This window comes from Mytilus trossulus, chromosome 8 (assembly GCF_036588685.1).
Source record: "Mytilus trossulus isolate FHL-02 chromosome 8, PNRI_Mtr1.1.1.hap1, whole genome shotgun sequence".
In the NCBI taxonomy this organism is placed as follows: domain Eukaryota; kingdom Metazoa; phylum Mollusca; class Bivalvia; order Mytilida; family Mytilidae; genus Mytilus; species Mytilus trossulus.
The window spans coordinates 25,484,311-25,500,649 of NC_086380.1; the positions used below are offsets into that span (position 1 = coordinate 25,484,311).

At 32.2% G+C, this 16,339-nt stretch overlaps 1 protein-coding gene across 1 annotated transcript; it reads right to left on the bottom strand.

Annotated features, from left to right (window-relative positions):
- Positions 1 to 11,834: 11,834 nt before the first annotated feature.
- LOC134727503 (piRNA biogenesis protein EXD1-like) lies at positions 11,835 to 12,689 on the bottom strand. The gene has a single exon (XM_063591884.1). It carries the CDS (start codon positions 12,687 to 12,689, stop codon positions 11,835 to 11,837), a length of 855 nt encoding a protein of 284 aa, XP_063447954.1.
- Positions 12,690 to 16,339: the final 3,650 nt, after the last annotated feature.

The following is a 16,339-nucleotide window of genomic DNA, read 5'->3' on the forward strand; positions in this document are numbered from 1 at the left end:
AATAATTTCACAGCGTGAAACAGGGAAATTTCAGATGAAGTTACGACTGTCCAATCCGAAAAAATGTTTGAGCACTTTAAAAACTGTTTGATGTCATTCCAAAAACATATCTGCCTCGGAAAAAACGATGCTCTGGCACTGTAACACTTCTGTCTGTACTGGATGTGGAAACTGTTTATCAGGATCTTAACTTAAAGTAAGAACATCATTAGTTTTAGTATGCTAAACAAATGTTTTATAAAAGCGGGAACGGAAATAGCTTTATATATTTTATAAAGTTTCATCCATCGTTGAAGTCCGTCTGATGTCTGAATTGTTATAGCTTCTGTCCTATTAACGTATGTGCAATATCTCCTATCATCAAAATCCTCTGGATCGTAGTGGGTACAATATTCCCTATTATGGTTTTTCTAAAACATGTTTTTAAATAGAAATAGGAATATGAGATATGAGTGCTAAACGCGACATCTTTCCTTCCACGACACAATCTAGTTAAGTAAGCAAGCACAGGTTCAATGCTGAAATGAAACCTATATCGGGACTTAAAACTACTTAAATGTAAAACAATTAAGAAAACAACAACAAAAAACGAACTTATTTATATCCAAAAGAAGAAGAAGAATTAACCAATACATAGAAGAAATATTATATGTCTTGATTCAACGTTGCAATTTTCTCAAAACATATCACAATTCACGTGCTTGTCGCACATAAGCATGTTTAAAATAGAAAAAAAAAACTAAAATATGTAAAAAAAAAATAGTACTTATAGATTTTGTCAAAACTGTCAGACAAGAAATAAAAAAAGTCTTTTTATATAAAGATTTGACCGTTGTTTTTTTTTTTTTTTGAATAGTTTTACACTAGAAATTGTTGGGCCCTTTATAGCTTGTTGTTCGGTGTACGCCAAGGCTCTGTGTTGAAAGCCGTACATTGACCTATAATGGTTTACTTGTTTAAATTGGTATTTGGATGGAAAGTTGTCTCATTGGCATTCACACCACATCTTCCTATATCTACATAAAGTGATTGCTCTTTAGTATAATAAGTCATTAAGTAACAAGCAATACTTTAATAAAACATCTATATTGGAGAGACAATCATCACAAAATCATGTTCTTCGTTATGACATGTACACTTTATTGGAGGCCATGAAATTAATCCTGCAAATCGTTTGAGTTAAGTTGCGATCGAATCTTTTATTTGTGCTCGCAAAAGCTAAACCGTGTTGATACTATCACATTGTAGTAACCGAAGACATATATAAATATTGTGGTACACGTATATATGCAGATCAATATATACAGATAAAAATGTATTATCAGCAGTTCTGGTGAGGTTTTCATTTCTCTATTTTAAAATATTTTGTACCATTTTTCACTATTCAGAATGGTAAAACATTCTCTGAACTATTAAATATACTTATTATCACTGAACTAGTATATATTTGTTTAGAAGCCAGCTGAAGGACGCCTCCGGGTGCGGTTATTTCTCGCTACATTGAAGACCTGTTGGTGACCTTCTTCTGTTGTTTTTTTCTATGGTCGGGATGTTGTCTCTTTGACACATTCCCCATTTCCTTTCTCAATTTTATCTATTTTGTATGTATTTTGTGTAGTTAAGATCGATAAAAACATTAATGAACGGAAGAGTGAACAAGCTCTTCATAGATACCAGGATAATAAATTACGCTAGATGCACGGTTTTGTCTACAAAACACTCATAGTTGACGCTCTGTCAAATATTTAAAAGGCAAAAAAAGGCTGCCAAATTTATATATATATATATGTCTTGTAGTACGACGCGAGATTAAAACTGACGAGGAAAGGTAACACACGGCCACCGAGCGCTTTATTATAGTGACGACCAGATGGTCGTGTGGTCTAGTGGGACGGCTGCAGTGCAGGCGATTTGGTGTCACGATATCTCAGTAGCATGGGTTCGAATCTCGGCTAGGGAAGAACAAAAAATTGCGAAAGCAAATTTACAGAATTTACAGATCTAACATTGTTGGGTTGATGTTTAGACGAGTTGTATATATGTAACACTCAGAAACGTGTCCTTCCCCCTAATGTGTCCGATTCCCACAAACACGTCTAGTTGAAAAATGCGCCAAAGCGTGTCATTTATATAAACGCCCAAACGTGTCCATTTCTCAACTAATCTCCAAACGTGTCCAATCCCCAAAACGTGTCCGTGTTATTTGGTTATTGTTATTTCATTGACGTATACTAATTTTACCATTTCATAAAAAATATACATAAGGCACGTTAGTACTTTTTCAAACCGAAAGAATTAAACTGGGTTAAAGTGGGGGCGTTATTTCGACTATATCGTATATAAATTGTAAGCAGACATGTTGAGTTAAACTGCACAGTTAACAGGTCAAAGTGTCCCTTTCTCTGCGCGTTCAAACTTTAATGTGCTCTCTAATTAGGCATGATTCGCAATCAACAGTCTAAAGTTAATTTACTCAGTAGAACTGAAAAAAAATTCAAACTTGTATGTTTTCTCTAATTTGCATGAAAAACTTGCAACTGGACAATACGCAACCAGCAGTCTCAATTTGATCTTAACAATAGAACAGTAAAAATATTAAAACATGTATGTTCAAATGTAAAAAAATAAAAACAGGTAGCCTATGTTATCTTTTAATAGAACTTCAAAAATATTAAAACTTGTATGTTCTCTCTAAATATGCATGACATACTTGCAACTGGACTATACGTGATCATCAGTTTAAAGTTCAGTTTTAACTTAATGTGTACAGTACAACTGTAAAAGCATTAAAACTTGCAAAACTATTGTGCGCTCTAAATATGCATAAACTACTTGCAACTGGACAATACGTAATCAACAGTCTAAAGTTTATTTATACACTACGAAATAAATTTGCAATTAAAACCGGCGTTGATCACATAGCAGTCATATTCATAAAAAAAGAATCTATAAAACTTATGCATGAAATATTTGGCACTGGACGTTATGTTTCTTATCGTGTGTCTTCAGTGATGGTGGAAGTCTAAAATTTATTAAAAAAACGGATAACAAGTTTATAATTTGATGAGTTTTTGAAATACACACACATACTATTGACAAAAGTGAAACAAATGCTGTTAAAAGCCCGCCATGCAATATTCCGATAAATATAAAAGACATCATCGGAGTTTATAAGTACAAAATATTCTTTCTAATTTATTTCTAGGTTCAACAATGAATCGAAAGTCTTCATTTTCAAGTTCTCCAAGAGATATGATAGAGGCAACCATATACTGTTTCCTTTTCTATCCAAATATTAGTACAAAGTTAACGATTAATCCAACTCCAGAACTATTTGTATGTTCGCTCTAAATGAATATGAAATACTTGCAACTGAACAATAAGCAACTGCATTCAAAGTTACTTAGTAATAACAGATTAATTTTGCAATGATTAGAATCATTAAAAACCTACATGGAACTAACTTAATCTGATAAACATGATAAATGACAACTTCATCACGTGTGACTCCCATCATAGAATTGCCGTAAACGTTATCGGCGATTTTATTTAGGTGATATATGTTAGCGCTAAAAGACGTATGACGTTTTGGCGTTAAATATTGGACACGTTTATAACAATTATCGGACACGTTTGGGGGATATGAAATCGGACAAGGTTGGGGAATATTGTACATTTTGGACACGTGTAGGTAGGAAAGACACGTTTGGGAGAATCGGACACGTTTGGGGGGAAGGACACGTTTGGGAGTGTTACATATATATTATATAACACAGCAGTATAAGACCATTTAGGCTATTTAATGATATGTGTTCACGAAATCTTAATATGGTCGTGTTTTCGATTATTTACAATTTGTTCGTGTTAAATACTAATTTATTAAAGCACTTTCTGCACTCAATTTAGTTTGATAATATAGTATTAGTATACCATGTATACTGTACAATGATTAATGAATAATCGTAAACAATGTTATCATATGTTAAATTATGTTTTGAAAATCATCTAACATTTTATTTTCTGAAAGCTACTTTCTATTTTGATGTACTGCAGTTTACTTTTAAGCATATCCGATTTTTAAAAACCATTAATTTTTCTAGAAAAAGGAATCTATTCATGTCAACGATAAAAGCTTACATGACAGCTGTTGGTTTTTTGCATAATTCACTGTACTGTCCGTTATACTGTCCAGTTTTAGCTTATATATCTAGTATTAAACTTTTAAGAAACCATTGCGTGAGATGAACCGGCTGTTAGATCGGGCGAATCAACTTTCAATTTCAAAATAATAAGGTTACAATTGAAACAAAAATAACACACGTTATAGTATCATATTTACCCATTATCGGAAGACAATTGGTTTAACATACCGTACTTAAATCCTATACATTTTAACAATTGACTGGAAATTGATCGTTGTTAGCATTAGAGTTATACTGCAGCCTCCATTCTTTGGACCACATCTTTATTACATTTGTATTAATATATATACATATACATATATTATATATATTGTTATAAGTTAATTACTATATATATATAAAACTTTTGTGTGCTATTTCTATTGACTTGCATTTAAAGTATAAGTATATTATTGTTTGTATAACTGACATGTCTATTCCTCTGTTTTTCCTTACACAAAACAATATTTCGCATCGTAAGACAGTTGCCTGTTAAATGATTTGTCTAGTTTTGATTTTGGCTTGTGCGAGTTATATCGTTTATATTGTTTATTTTGCATATTGCGAACGACAATTGTGCGAATTACAGGTTCGTCTGCGCCGTCGTATGGTAACAAATAGGATTCGATAAATTCCTCTGATTTTTTTGGAGGGCAATAATGCTTCGGAGCGAGACAGAAGATATTTGGATTTTGTTTCATTGTTGTCCACGCTTCTTTCGAATCAGTCTCCCAATAACGGTGTTCAGATGAAACAATAACAAAATCATTCGTTTTTCTCACATATTCATCAATTAGTTTAGCGCATGCGTGTACTCTAAGCATACAAGGGACATAATGTGAAAAGATACAAATCAGATACTTTGTGCTTTTCTGAAATATTTGAAAGAATTGAGATCTCATTCTATCTAGAAATTGTATATCATTTAAACAAACTGCTGACTCTGCGTTCAGATGACATATATTTCTACGAATACGACCATCCGGGTCCAATAATCGTTCTTCGCCATGCATACTAGGATCTGGAAGGTTTAATAAGACAACGATCCTTTCAAAACACAGACTGTAATTTTCGAAGCTATCACATTCGTCATTATCCGTTAGAATTCTTTCTAGTTTATTTCTAGGTTCAACAATGAATCGAAAATCTTCATTTTCAATTTCTCCGAGAGATATAATAGAGGCTACCATATACTGTTTCCGTTTCCATCCAGTTTTGTGAAACAACAAAGGCAAGGCTTTTTTACCAAATTCCCTGAGTAGTCTGAATAATTTTGCCACTGAATCAGTTTTCAATTGATTATTCATTACGTTTGATTCATGTATGCTTTAATATCCTTGTTTTTCCGTTGTTTTCCGTTGAATGAAAGAATTTGATTTATGTCAGTTTTTATGATTTTCACATTTCTGAAATTTCCTTCGAGTTCGTCTTTTTTGATAAAAAAAAAATTCCAGTATTTGTGAAAGTGAAAGTTGACACACTTAACTGGTACATAGCATTTAAAATGATGATTTGATAAAATATTTGATATATAAGTTGACATGATTAACCATATCGACTTATCCTACTATCTGTAACCAATCAGGACAACCTGTATCACATTCAGAAACTAGTATCCATACTGCATATGGTGAATTAATGGTTTTTAACAGGTTTGTACGCGGAAGCTTTGTCAGTGTTGATACATCCGTCCAATTTGAGTAAACTATATGCCGAATGATTTATCTTGTGTATATCTAATAATCCATGACGATGACAGTTTTATATATTTTATCAGTTTGAAAATATTTTTTTAAAAAGGAAGTAGTTTAAAACATAGTAAACAAATATAATTTATGTACTATTTAAAGTAACGTTACAATATTCTTTTTAAATATTTGTGTACAATAGTTTATATTGAGGTAAAATATCGACAGTCATTTGTACAAAATTGTATAAAGAATACGAAATGTTTTCGATCTCATTATTTCGGCTCTCTGTCTATTTGGCAGCACGTCTATTCCCACTCCTGCCAAATTGTAATTGTATACATTTAATGTATAAATTCTTAATGAACTTCAACACAAATATTCACTTGATATTGTATGTAAATCATTTTTTCAATACTGACTATGTTTTGTACCAAGTAAGTATTATGTCAGTTGATATCCATTCGTTTAATGTGTTTGCGCTTTTGATTTTGATATTTGAGTAGGGACGTCTCGTTTTGAATTTTTCTTGGAGTTTGGTATTTTTATGATTTTACTTTTTGTTAGTTCTTATAGTTTTGATCGGTTAATCACTCTGTTATCAGCGCCTTGTTTCATTATGCAGAACTCCTAACACTTTTGTTTCTTTAGTGGGTTTTCCTCTTATAGTTGATATTTTCCCTTGATTTTGGTTTATGAACGGGATTTGTTTCAATTGAATCGATTTACTACTATTGAACAGGGGTATACTATTGTTGTCTTTATTGATCAAATATCCCATAACATATAAACAGTATTAATACATACACGAGTTAGTATGTATTTTTAGTTAATAAGACCGCATGTTTTATTAACCCGAAGACACATAAACGAATGTTAGTCTACGTATTAACTCACGATTTTTAGCAAATGACAAGTATGAGATTATAACAGATATGTAAGTACATTTCTTTCATAGCAAATATTTCATTAGATAGAATAAAACCAAAACACAAACAAGCAAACAACAATCGTATCCCGAACATAAAAAAAAAGCGGTGCTATGCATACATATAGACAAATGGCTGGTAGTGTAAGCTAGCATCGGTCTTTTTGTTTTGTCTAGATCAAAAGAAAGAAATTTGATTCACAGAGCATACCATCACAAAAAGATCAGGTAAGGAACTTCCTTCCATTATACAGGAGGCTATGTCAAAGGCATATTCAACAACAAAACCAGGACACTGAAGTATATATAATATAATTGTGAATCCGATTCGCAAGGGATAGTTTCTATTATTCTCTGTGTATTTTAGAAAAAGAAATTAATACCCCTACGTACTGTAAAAGAAAATATGACAGACATCTGAAAGATATACACTTATAAAAATAGAGTTTTCAAGTATCAAAATATCACCATCATAAATGCGATCATAAGTGCTAGAACATCCACAGCTACATATTTAAGCCTACTTTCACTCTTGAGCATATTTTCTCGTCCCTGTTGTTTCAGTCTAATGAGAGTATCGCCAGAAAGAAATTTCTATAACTCCTATTACTCAATTCTAACAATTGAACATCCAATACTCCGTCAAGGTTAACTTTATGTAGATAAAATGAAGCATTCGCGTTTTCTCAACAGTCAAACATTAATTTTTCAATAGCATTTTTTTTTCGTGTGTAGAGCGAAGTCTATCATCAAATACGCTGTTCCCTATCTTCAAAACATCTATTAAATAGACCATATCTCAAGTACCTATATTAACCATCGTTAAGCATCCACATCCACATAAAAGAACCCCTTCACAGTCCAAATCTATGGTTTGGTCGTCTTCAATCTTGTCGTTAAGTTCATTGGTTGCAGAGATGCACTTTCCTTTCGTGTCAATATACTTGTAAGAGTTTGCTTCGTTTATTCCTACTTGTATTGTCCCGCTGTGGGTTGTTTCTACTGCTGCTGCTCTCCTATATAAAACAACATCTGCAATTTTGGTATTTGTGGCGGAACAGTCGGATTGCTGGTGTTGGTCTTCGTTGTCTGGTTCTGAATTACCTAATTGTATCGATCCGCTTTTGGTTACATCCCCTATTGATTCTCTCTTTCTTAAAACATATTCAGTGTGGGTATCGTTAGTGCCATTTGCCTTGCTTTCATCTAACGTAGTATTGCTTTGACCTGAATTATGTATACCTTCGTATTGTTGTTCTTCATTATCTGGTTCTGAGTGACGCTTAGTTGCCATTGATATCTTTATTCTGCAAAACAATTAGTTACTTTTAGAATAAAACCAGTCAACTTTTAAAACGAAATAACACTTATTGCTAGAAATTTCGCCTTTTGTACGAATTTAAATTTTTAACGTATCCTATAATTATCCTTACCTTCGATGATATAACAAAATGTTTTATTGATATTATTCTTAGAAAAAACTACGCGTAAAACGTAAACATATGGGGTAAAGAAAGGTTACTCTCTTGAGGGTAGAAACAGACTTGTCAAAACAATGTATTTGGTCATCTGTTATAATACATGAAGCGACGGGTAATCGATAATTTCTTTCTTAACGTTCAATGGTAAATGGGTAATGCATATTCAGGACTCACTTTTTTGCATGGGATGACCAATACGACTTTACTGTTAACCAGAAGTTAGACAAACATAACACTTGCAGTATCGAATTATATCAAATGCTGTATTAAAAAACTTAAAGTGCAGCTGTTTGACGATACTCATGAACGATAGGAGCATTAGTTTTAGATTGGAAAAGGCTGGCAGTAAGGGGACGTGAATTATGAAATAACTGTATAGTATTTTAAGCTTGGCCTTCGTTAAACGTAGGTCGCAATTGCAAATTGAGTTTACCTTGCGACGCGTATACTGCAGACATTACTGATTACTGTAGTAATGTAACTATAGTTCTACCTTTACTTTATTTATTTCTACTGAGACCTGAAAACAACTCATGTGTACCTGTATATTACATTAATACCTTATTTTATATATTAAATTATTCATGATATTATTTCACAATTAAGATCTGTGAAATTATTTTTGGTTTTGTTTCATATGTTTGTCATGATAATAGTCTTTTAAAAGAATGATATTTGTTTTATTATTTCAGGATATCATTTTCAATTATTAGTATAATCAGTGAAATTCATTCCCCTTCTTATACTTTTCTTTGTTTTTTTTTATTTACTAATTTAGCTTATATTCAAATACCCTTTTAGTAGTCCTTAGTATTTGCAAAGATTAAGGTTTTTTTTTATTTACTATTTTTAACAATAATTAAACTTCCCAGAGAGAATTTCACGTCAAAGCAAATATATCTCAGTGAAATAGTTTCCACCGGATAAGAAAATAACAACTTTTGTAAACTTTTCCCCACCGGATGAGATTTCATTTGGATAGAATTGTGCTTTGCAGTTGTATTTAAAAAATAAAGTTTATGTTACAGAAGTAATAAAATTTATGTTTATCAGCAATGTCAATTTGTCACATGTATTTATCAATAAAATTCGAATTCATTTAAAAAATTTACATACTTATATAATTTTATCTGATTTGCATAGCAAATAATATAAATGTTTCATTCCTTCTGTCAGTTGAACTACATATGATAATACAGAATATATAGTATTATATAATGCCATGTAAAAGAAAACTAGAGCTTATTTGTCCTGGTGACCTTGAACGAATCTCTTTTTATTATTATCCCGCATAGTGCACCTGGAAGGGGAATTAACCCATTATTTATAAGGTGCCTATATATAAATTGTAAAACAAGGCGGCAATTCTATCGATGATAATTATCAGTGTGAAGAGTATATAACTATAGACTTCGTCGTGTTTGACGATGAAATTAAGACACAATATTAAAGAAAACTAATTTTCAAACACCGAAATCAAATGAGAAAATATTGCACGTGCTTGTATGTAACGTCGTGAACGTTCACGGCTAAATGTATTGGCCCTTTTTAGACGAAACATACTATGTTTACCAGGTTTTGCGCCTAGCTAATACGGAAAAGATCAAGACATATCCGACATACTTTTATGACCCCCTGGTCCTTTTATGAAGAAAATATTCTAGAATTAGGAAAAGTATAATAAGTATAGATTCCCCGGTTATTTTTAGAAATTAATATCTTTTTGGCAAAAAAACTAAACAAATGCAGTTAATATAAATAATTTCCCATTTTCTTCTCAAACTTTAACTCGCGATACTTACAAAATAATATTACTGGTTTATGAATGCATATATTGTATGTAAATTGTCGTAGTCTGTTTAAATGTCTATTAATAGCGCGATGAACGGAATGGGTATCCATTCATTAATTAAAATTGACGTTTACGGCAACTCTAATCTAAGTTAAAGTTTTGCTACAAGCTTAAATAACATGTTTAAATAGAAAAAAACTGAAATGAGCTGGGACACTGTAGTTTGTCAATTTGTATTTGTTTTAAACAGTCAGGGAAAAGTTGTTTTACTTGCAGTTACAAAATGTTGTAGATATAAGTTTTTTTAACATGACGTTCCAACCGAGTCCCTACATTTTTTAGATTTCCTAATATACTTTCCTTAAATAAAACCAACAATGAATATTTTGCAGATTTCAAATAACTGTAGATATGTTGAATGCTAGTAAGTCTAGACGTTAGAAATCTAAGGTTAGTTCAGTTGAAATGCGTTATATGATATTGTGCATTTATGGATATAGGATTAATCAAAGAACTAATATGTTTGTTAAATATACTATTAGCGTCAATATAATACATATCAATTTGATACTAAAACATACTTTACAATTGGAAAAGGCATATTTGAATAAAGAATACGTATCGACTGTATACGGGTTTTGAACTTAAAACAATCAAATAGACATGAAAGCGATACATAATTTATTTTGAACTAAAGTAATTGAGGGTAATGAAATATATGAATGCTTAATAAGTAAACAATGCAAATGCACGCGACACTTGTTACGAAATAACTTTATTCAAGTACGCTCTAGATAATACAAATTGTTATGGAAGCAAAAAACACACAACTAATGTTACACGTGTGTAAGTACCAAACTAAATATAAAGAGAGACGCTATGAGCTGATTAAAAAAAAACACTGGTAATTTGAATTTTCAATAGTGTTTCCTATGTCCTATCCATATTTATTACATTTCAGTACAACTTAACTTTTCAACAGGGCCTATATGTCAGAATTTAACACTATGTATGATAATTTATCTTTAATTTTCACCTACATGACTCAATGTCCAGTAAAAATGTTTCTACTTTTAAGAGTCAGCAACAATGTTTAACCAAGTTGAACTGCCCGATATTGATGAGATATTTGCAAAATAAGCTTTCTTGGTTATTGCGAAAGTGGCATTAAACGTTTACAATAGTAGTACAACAAAATGTGTTCAATGATATAGAAAGTGAGAATGAAATGAAGTTCAACAACAAGTATGTTTTTGTGAATATCTAACATACCCCCTATTTATTTAATTTTATGTACACACAGATATTGAAGTCAAATAAACTTGTATTTGCTAATATTGGAGAAAAAACAACACCAAAAGCACGTGGACATGCATGCACATTCCACTATATGTACAAACATTCTACAAAAAATGTAAACTGCAGCTCCGAAACTGTTTGAGGAGAAAGCCGTCACCGGGTATATACCATGATCTATTCTATGCAGCCAGTACTAAAACATGACTATATAAAAATACCTGGCACTTTGTGAATATTTGAAATAAAATCTAAATCCTGTGGACATGCACACCTCTAGTTTGTGTATAAACATCCTATAAAATATAAAAGCTGAAGCTCAAAAATTTTAAGGAGAGATATCCGGACAGACGGAAGGACAGACGGAAGGACAGACGGACGGACAGAGGTAAATAAATATTGCATTCGACATTTGTCGCGCGGCCATAAAAATGACAGATAAAATAACTCTACATGTACTTGGTTTTATTAATTCATAATATTCAGTATTATATCACGCACGCGTATCGGCAAATGAGCATCTCCATCACGATATGTTCTTGCTCGAGATCTTTTGTTGTTACAATATAGGCTAGATGCAGCTTTCCAGGTATTGTGTGTCATTCTGTTTTTAAACGTATTATATAACTTGAAAAGTGCTAGAACATCTACAGCTGCATATTTCAGCATACTTTCACTCAGGGGTCTATCTTTCCATATATTTGTTGTCTTGAGCATAGTTTCCCGTCCCTGTTTTTTCAATCTATGGAGAGTATCGTCTGAAAGAAATTTTTGAAGACATTTCTCTAGACTGCCCAATATTGTGTATCCATTTCTAAAAATCCTATTACTCAATTCTAACAATTGAACATCTAATACCCCGTCCAGGTTTACTTTATGCAGATGAAATAAAGCATCTGCGTCTTCTCGACAGTCGAACATTAATTTTTCAATAGTATTATTTTCGAGTATAGAGCGAAGCCCGTCATCGAAAACGCTGTCTCCTATCTTCAAAACATCAATTAGATAGACCATATATTTAGTACCTACATTGACCATCGTTACGCATCCAAACCTTGACAAGTCAACTCCTTCACAGTCCAATGCTATGGTTTTGCCGTCTTTAATCTTGTCGTTTAGCTCATTGATAGCAGAACTGAACTTTCCCTTCGTGTCAATATACTTGTAAGAACTTGTTTCATTTATTCCAACTTGTATTGTTTCACTTTGGGTTGTTTCTATGGTATTAGCGGAATTCTGTTTTACCTTTTTATCGCTCGTTGTACCGTCGGATTGCTGCTGTTTGGCTTCATAATCTGGTTCTAATTTACGCTTGGTTGCCATTGATATCTATGTTCTGAAAAACAATTAGTATCTTTTTTAATAAAAACAGTCAAATTTAAATACGAAATAACACTTATTACTACGAATTTTCAATTTTTCTTTTGTAGGAATTTAAAATTTTGAACACCACAGATGGAGTAAAGAAAGGGTACCCTCTTTAACGTAGAAACTGACTTGTCAAACCAACGTCTTATAAAAAAGAAGATGCGGTATGATTGCCAATGAGACAATTGTCCACAAGAGACCAAAATGAATAAAAAATAAACAACTATACAACTATAGGTCACCATACGGTCTACAATTATGAGCAAAGCCTATAACTGCATAGTCAGCTATAACAGGCGTCGAAATGACAATGTAAAAACAGTTCAAACGAAAAAAACTAACGACATTATTCATGTACAAAAAATGAACGAAAAACAAAATATGTAACACATAAACAAACGACAGGCGCATACATACATAATATGACGGGGTAAAACATGCTAGTGGGATCTTAGATCACCCGTTAAATGACACGAGACGAATAGTGATTCATTAATGCATTCTAAACGTTCAATGGTAAACAGTTAATGCATATTCAGGACTCACCACGTTCGCATGGGATGACCAAATTACGATATTAGAGTCAACCAGAGAGTAACATATTCTACTAAGTTTTATATATAAAAAAAACTTGCAGCATCGAAGGAATCAGTTGATATATTTTAAAACTACAGTTCATTCACAATTTGTACGAACAGTAGGCTCATGAGTTTTCGATTGTAAAAACCTGACATTCAGAGGATATGGATGGATTATTTTTGTTTGAACAGAAAAAAATCATCAGAATAATAATACTTAAATGATTCAGACTGTGGCAGATAAGATCGTATAACGAACGCAAAGCTTCTTCTTTTGATTTGAAATATGTTCTTCACATATATGTTATGATGGTATGATACTAAACCCCTAACGGGAAGGATTGTGCCTGATGTTCATATGATGAAATCATAATCTTTCAGTCAGTTTAATTGAAGTCTGGAGCTGGCATGTCAGTTATCTGCTAGAAGTCTGTTGTTATTTATCTATTATTGTCATTTTGTTTATTTTCTTTGGTTACATCTTCTGACATCAGACTCGGACGTCTCTTGAACTAAACTTTAATGTGCATATTGTTATGCGTTTACTTTTCTACATTGGTTAGAGGTATAGGGGGAGGGTTGAGATCTCACAAACATGTTTAACCCCGCCGCATGTTTGCGCCTGTCCCAAGTCAGGAGCCTCTGGCCTTTGTTAGTCTTGTATTATTTTAATTTTAGTTTCTTGTGTACAATTTGGAAATTAGTATGGCGTTCATTATCACTGAACTAGTACATGTATATATTTGTTTAGGGGCCAGCTGAAGGACGCCTCCGGGTGCGGGAATTTCTCGCTGCATTGAAGACCTGTTGGTGACCTTCTGCTGTTGTTTTTTTTATTTGGTCGGGTTGTTTACTCTTTGACACATTCACCATTTCCATTCTCAATTTTATCATGGTGGTGCACTCAATCAGACTCGTCAGTTCGAACAATGACATAAAACATTGTCAGACAAAAACAAATTAAAAATGACATGCATAAAAAGAAGATGTGTATGGTATAGTTAATTGAACCAATTGTCTCGAATAACATAAATAGAAATATCCTTTTGTTCCTAGTAAAGGGCATTTTGTTAACATAGCAACTGAATTATATGGAGGCCGTACATTTTTCATTATATTTCCTACAAAACATTATAACTTTTCTAATTTTTTGAAGGCCGTGCGGTGATTTATCATAATTTATTGCTAACATGTATGTTTCTTAAATATTTGAGCTCTCACTGATGGAGAGTTGTCTCATTGCCAATCATACCACTTCTCTCTTTTTTATTATTTTAGCTTCTATTTCATTTTTGTACAGTAGAGAAAAATAAACGTGTTGCAAATTGAATTCTTAGATTAACACTCTTCAGTGCAAAAGTATAGTTTTGAATAATGCAATGCTTTGTTGGTTTGGTTTTTTTAAAAGACTTTTACATTGGAATGTTATCGAAAATAAGTATTTTTTTATTATTCATTTGGAGGATTGTTCCGAATTAAATAAACTCATCATAGATACCAGGACTAAATTTTGTATATACGCCAGACGCGCGTTTCGTCTACAAAAGACTCATCAGTGACGCTCAAAAAAAAAGAGAATTGAGTACCAAAATTCCTAAAGGTTTTGCCAAATATAGCTAAGGTAATCTATGCCTCAGGTAGAAAAGCCTTATTATTTCAAAAAATTCAAAATTTTGTAAACAGTAAATTTATAAATAAAACCATATCAATGACAAAATATGCTTTATCAATTTGTTCCTACCTTTCAGTTAAAAGATTTCCTGAGAGACTTTCCTTCAATCAAACGAACAATCAATATTTTACTGTTTTCAGAAAATCAAGATATGCTAATAGTACTGCAACTGACATCGAAAAAGACGCTTAGTTAACGAGTTTAATGGTCCGGAATAACACACGGCTGCAAGTTGTTTTAAATGATAGAATCATATCTATATTTTAATTTTCGTCGGGTCGTAAAAAGTTTCTATGGTCACATTTTTGTATTTTATCCCTTTAATAGGGGTACCCCTCAATTTACGGTTTTGGGTAGTTACCTTCAAATTCAAAAATATATTTTTTGGTTAAATTTCCCGCTATTTTCGTACATATTTTCTATGCACATATCATCAAGGATCATCGGAATGATGAAGACATAAATATAATACCATCTCCAAGTAAAACTTTCAAACTTAAAGTTGGCTGTTTTTTTAGATAGAAATTTAACGCTTTTTTCTTTGAAAACGAGAAAACATATGATTCAAAAACAGTATGTGACATTTGAGCGGACATAACATATTATTGCGATACTGCATGCAAATTTTGTTGGGCAAATTCCAAACAATTTTGTCAAAAACTGAAAAATAAAAACATCATTTGTACCTTTTTCAAATACGGAAATTTCCTATCCGTCAATCAGCTCCATCACTTAATTTTTCCTTCAAAATCAATTTGATAGTTTTGGTGTGACAATGTAGATTTTGTAGGAGAAGTTAATTTATTTTTGAGTGATTTGAATATATATAGTAGTTCTTTCCTGTATTTTCTGTAAATAAGTTATATTTTTGTCAATAAAATTTTGACTTTTCATAAAAGTTAACCTAATCCTGCGGATAAGAGGTTTTTCCGGAAATGACTATAGTTGATATTGTTTGAAAATACATTATATGTCAATGTTTAACCTCAGAGCAATTAATATGCATGCAAGTGGTCGGGGGAAAAGAACTATGGAAGTTTCGGAGAGATTTGGTGTGTGACAAGGTGATGCTAAAACCAACTTCTCTTGATATTCTGCTTTCCTTGGGCGACTCATCAATGATATTATGAGACTTGCACCAGAAGGCAAAATTGGTGCGTCTTTAAATTAGATTGATTGATTGATTGTTGGTTGATTAACGTCCAGTGGCAAATATTTCTGGATCTTCAGGACGAGAACAAGTTAACAATAAAAACAATAGGTAGGTTTTGTCATAATAGAGGTCATTCGGGATGATGGTCGGGAAAATTTAGACTGCCACTGGAAAATGATTGTATATTGGATTGGAACATAAT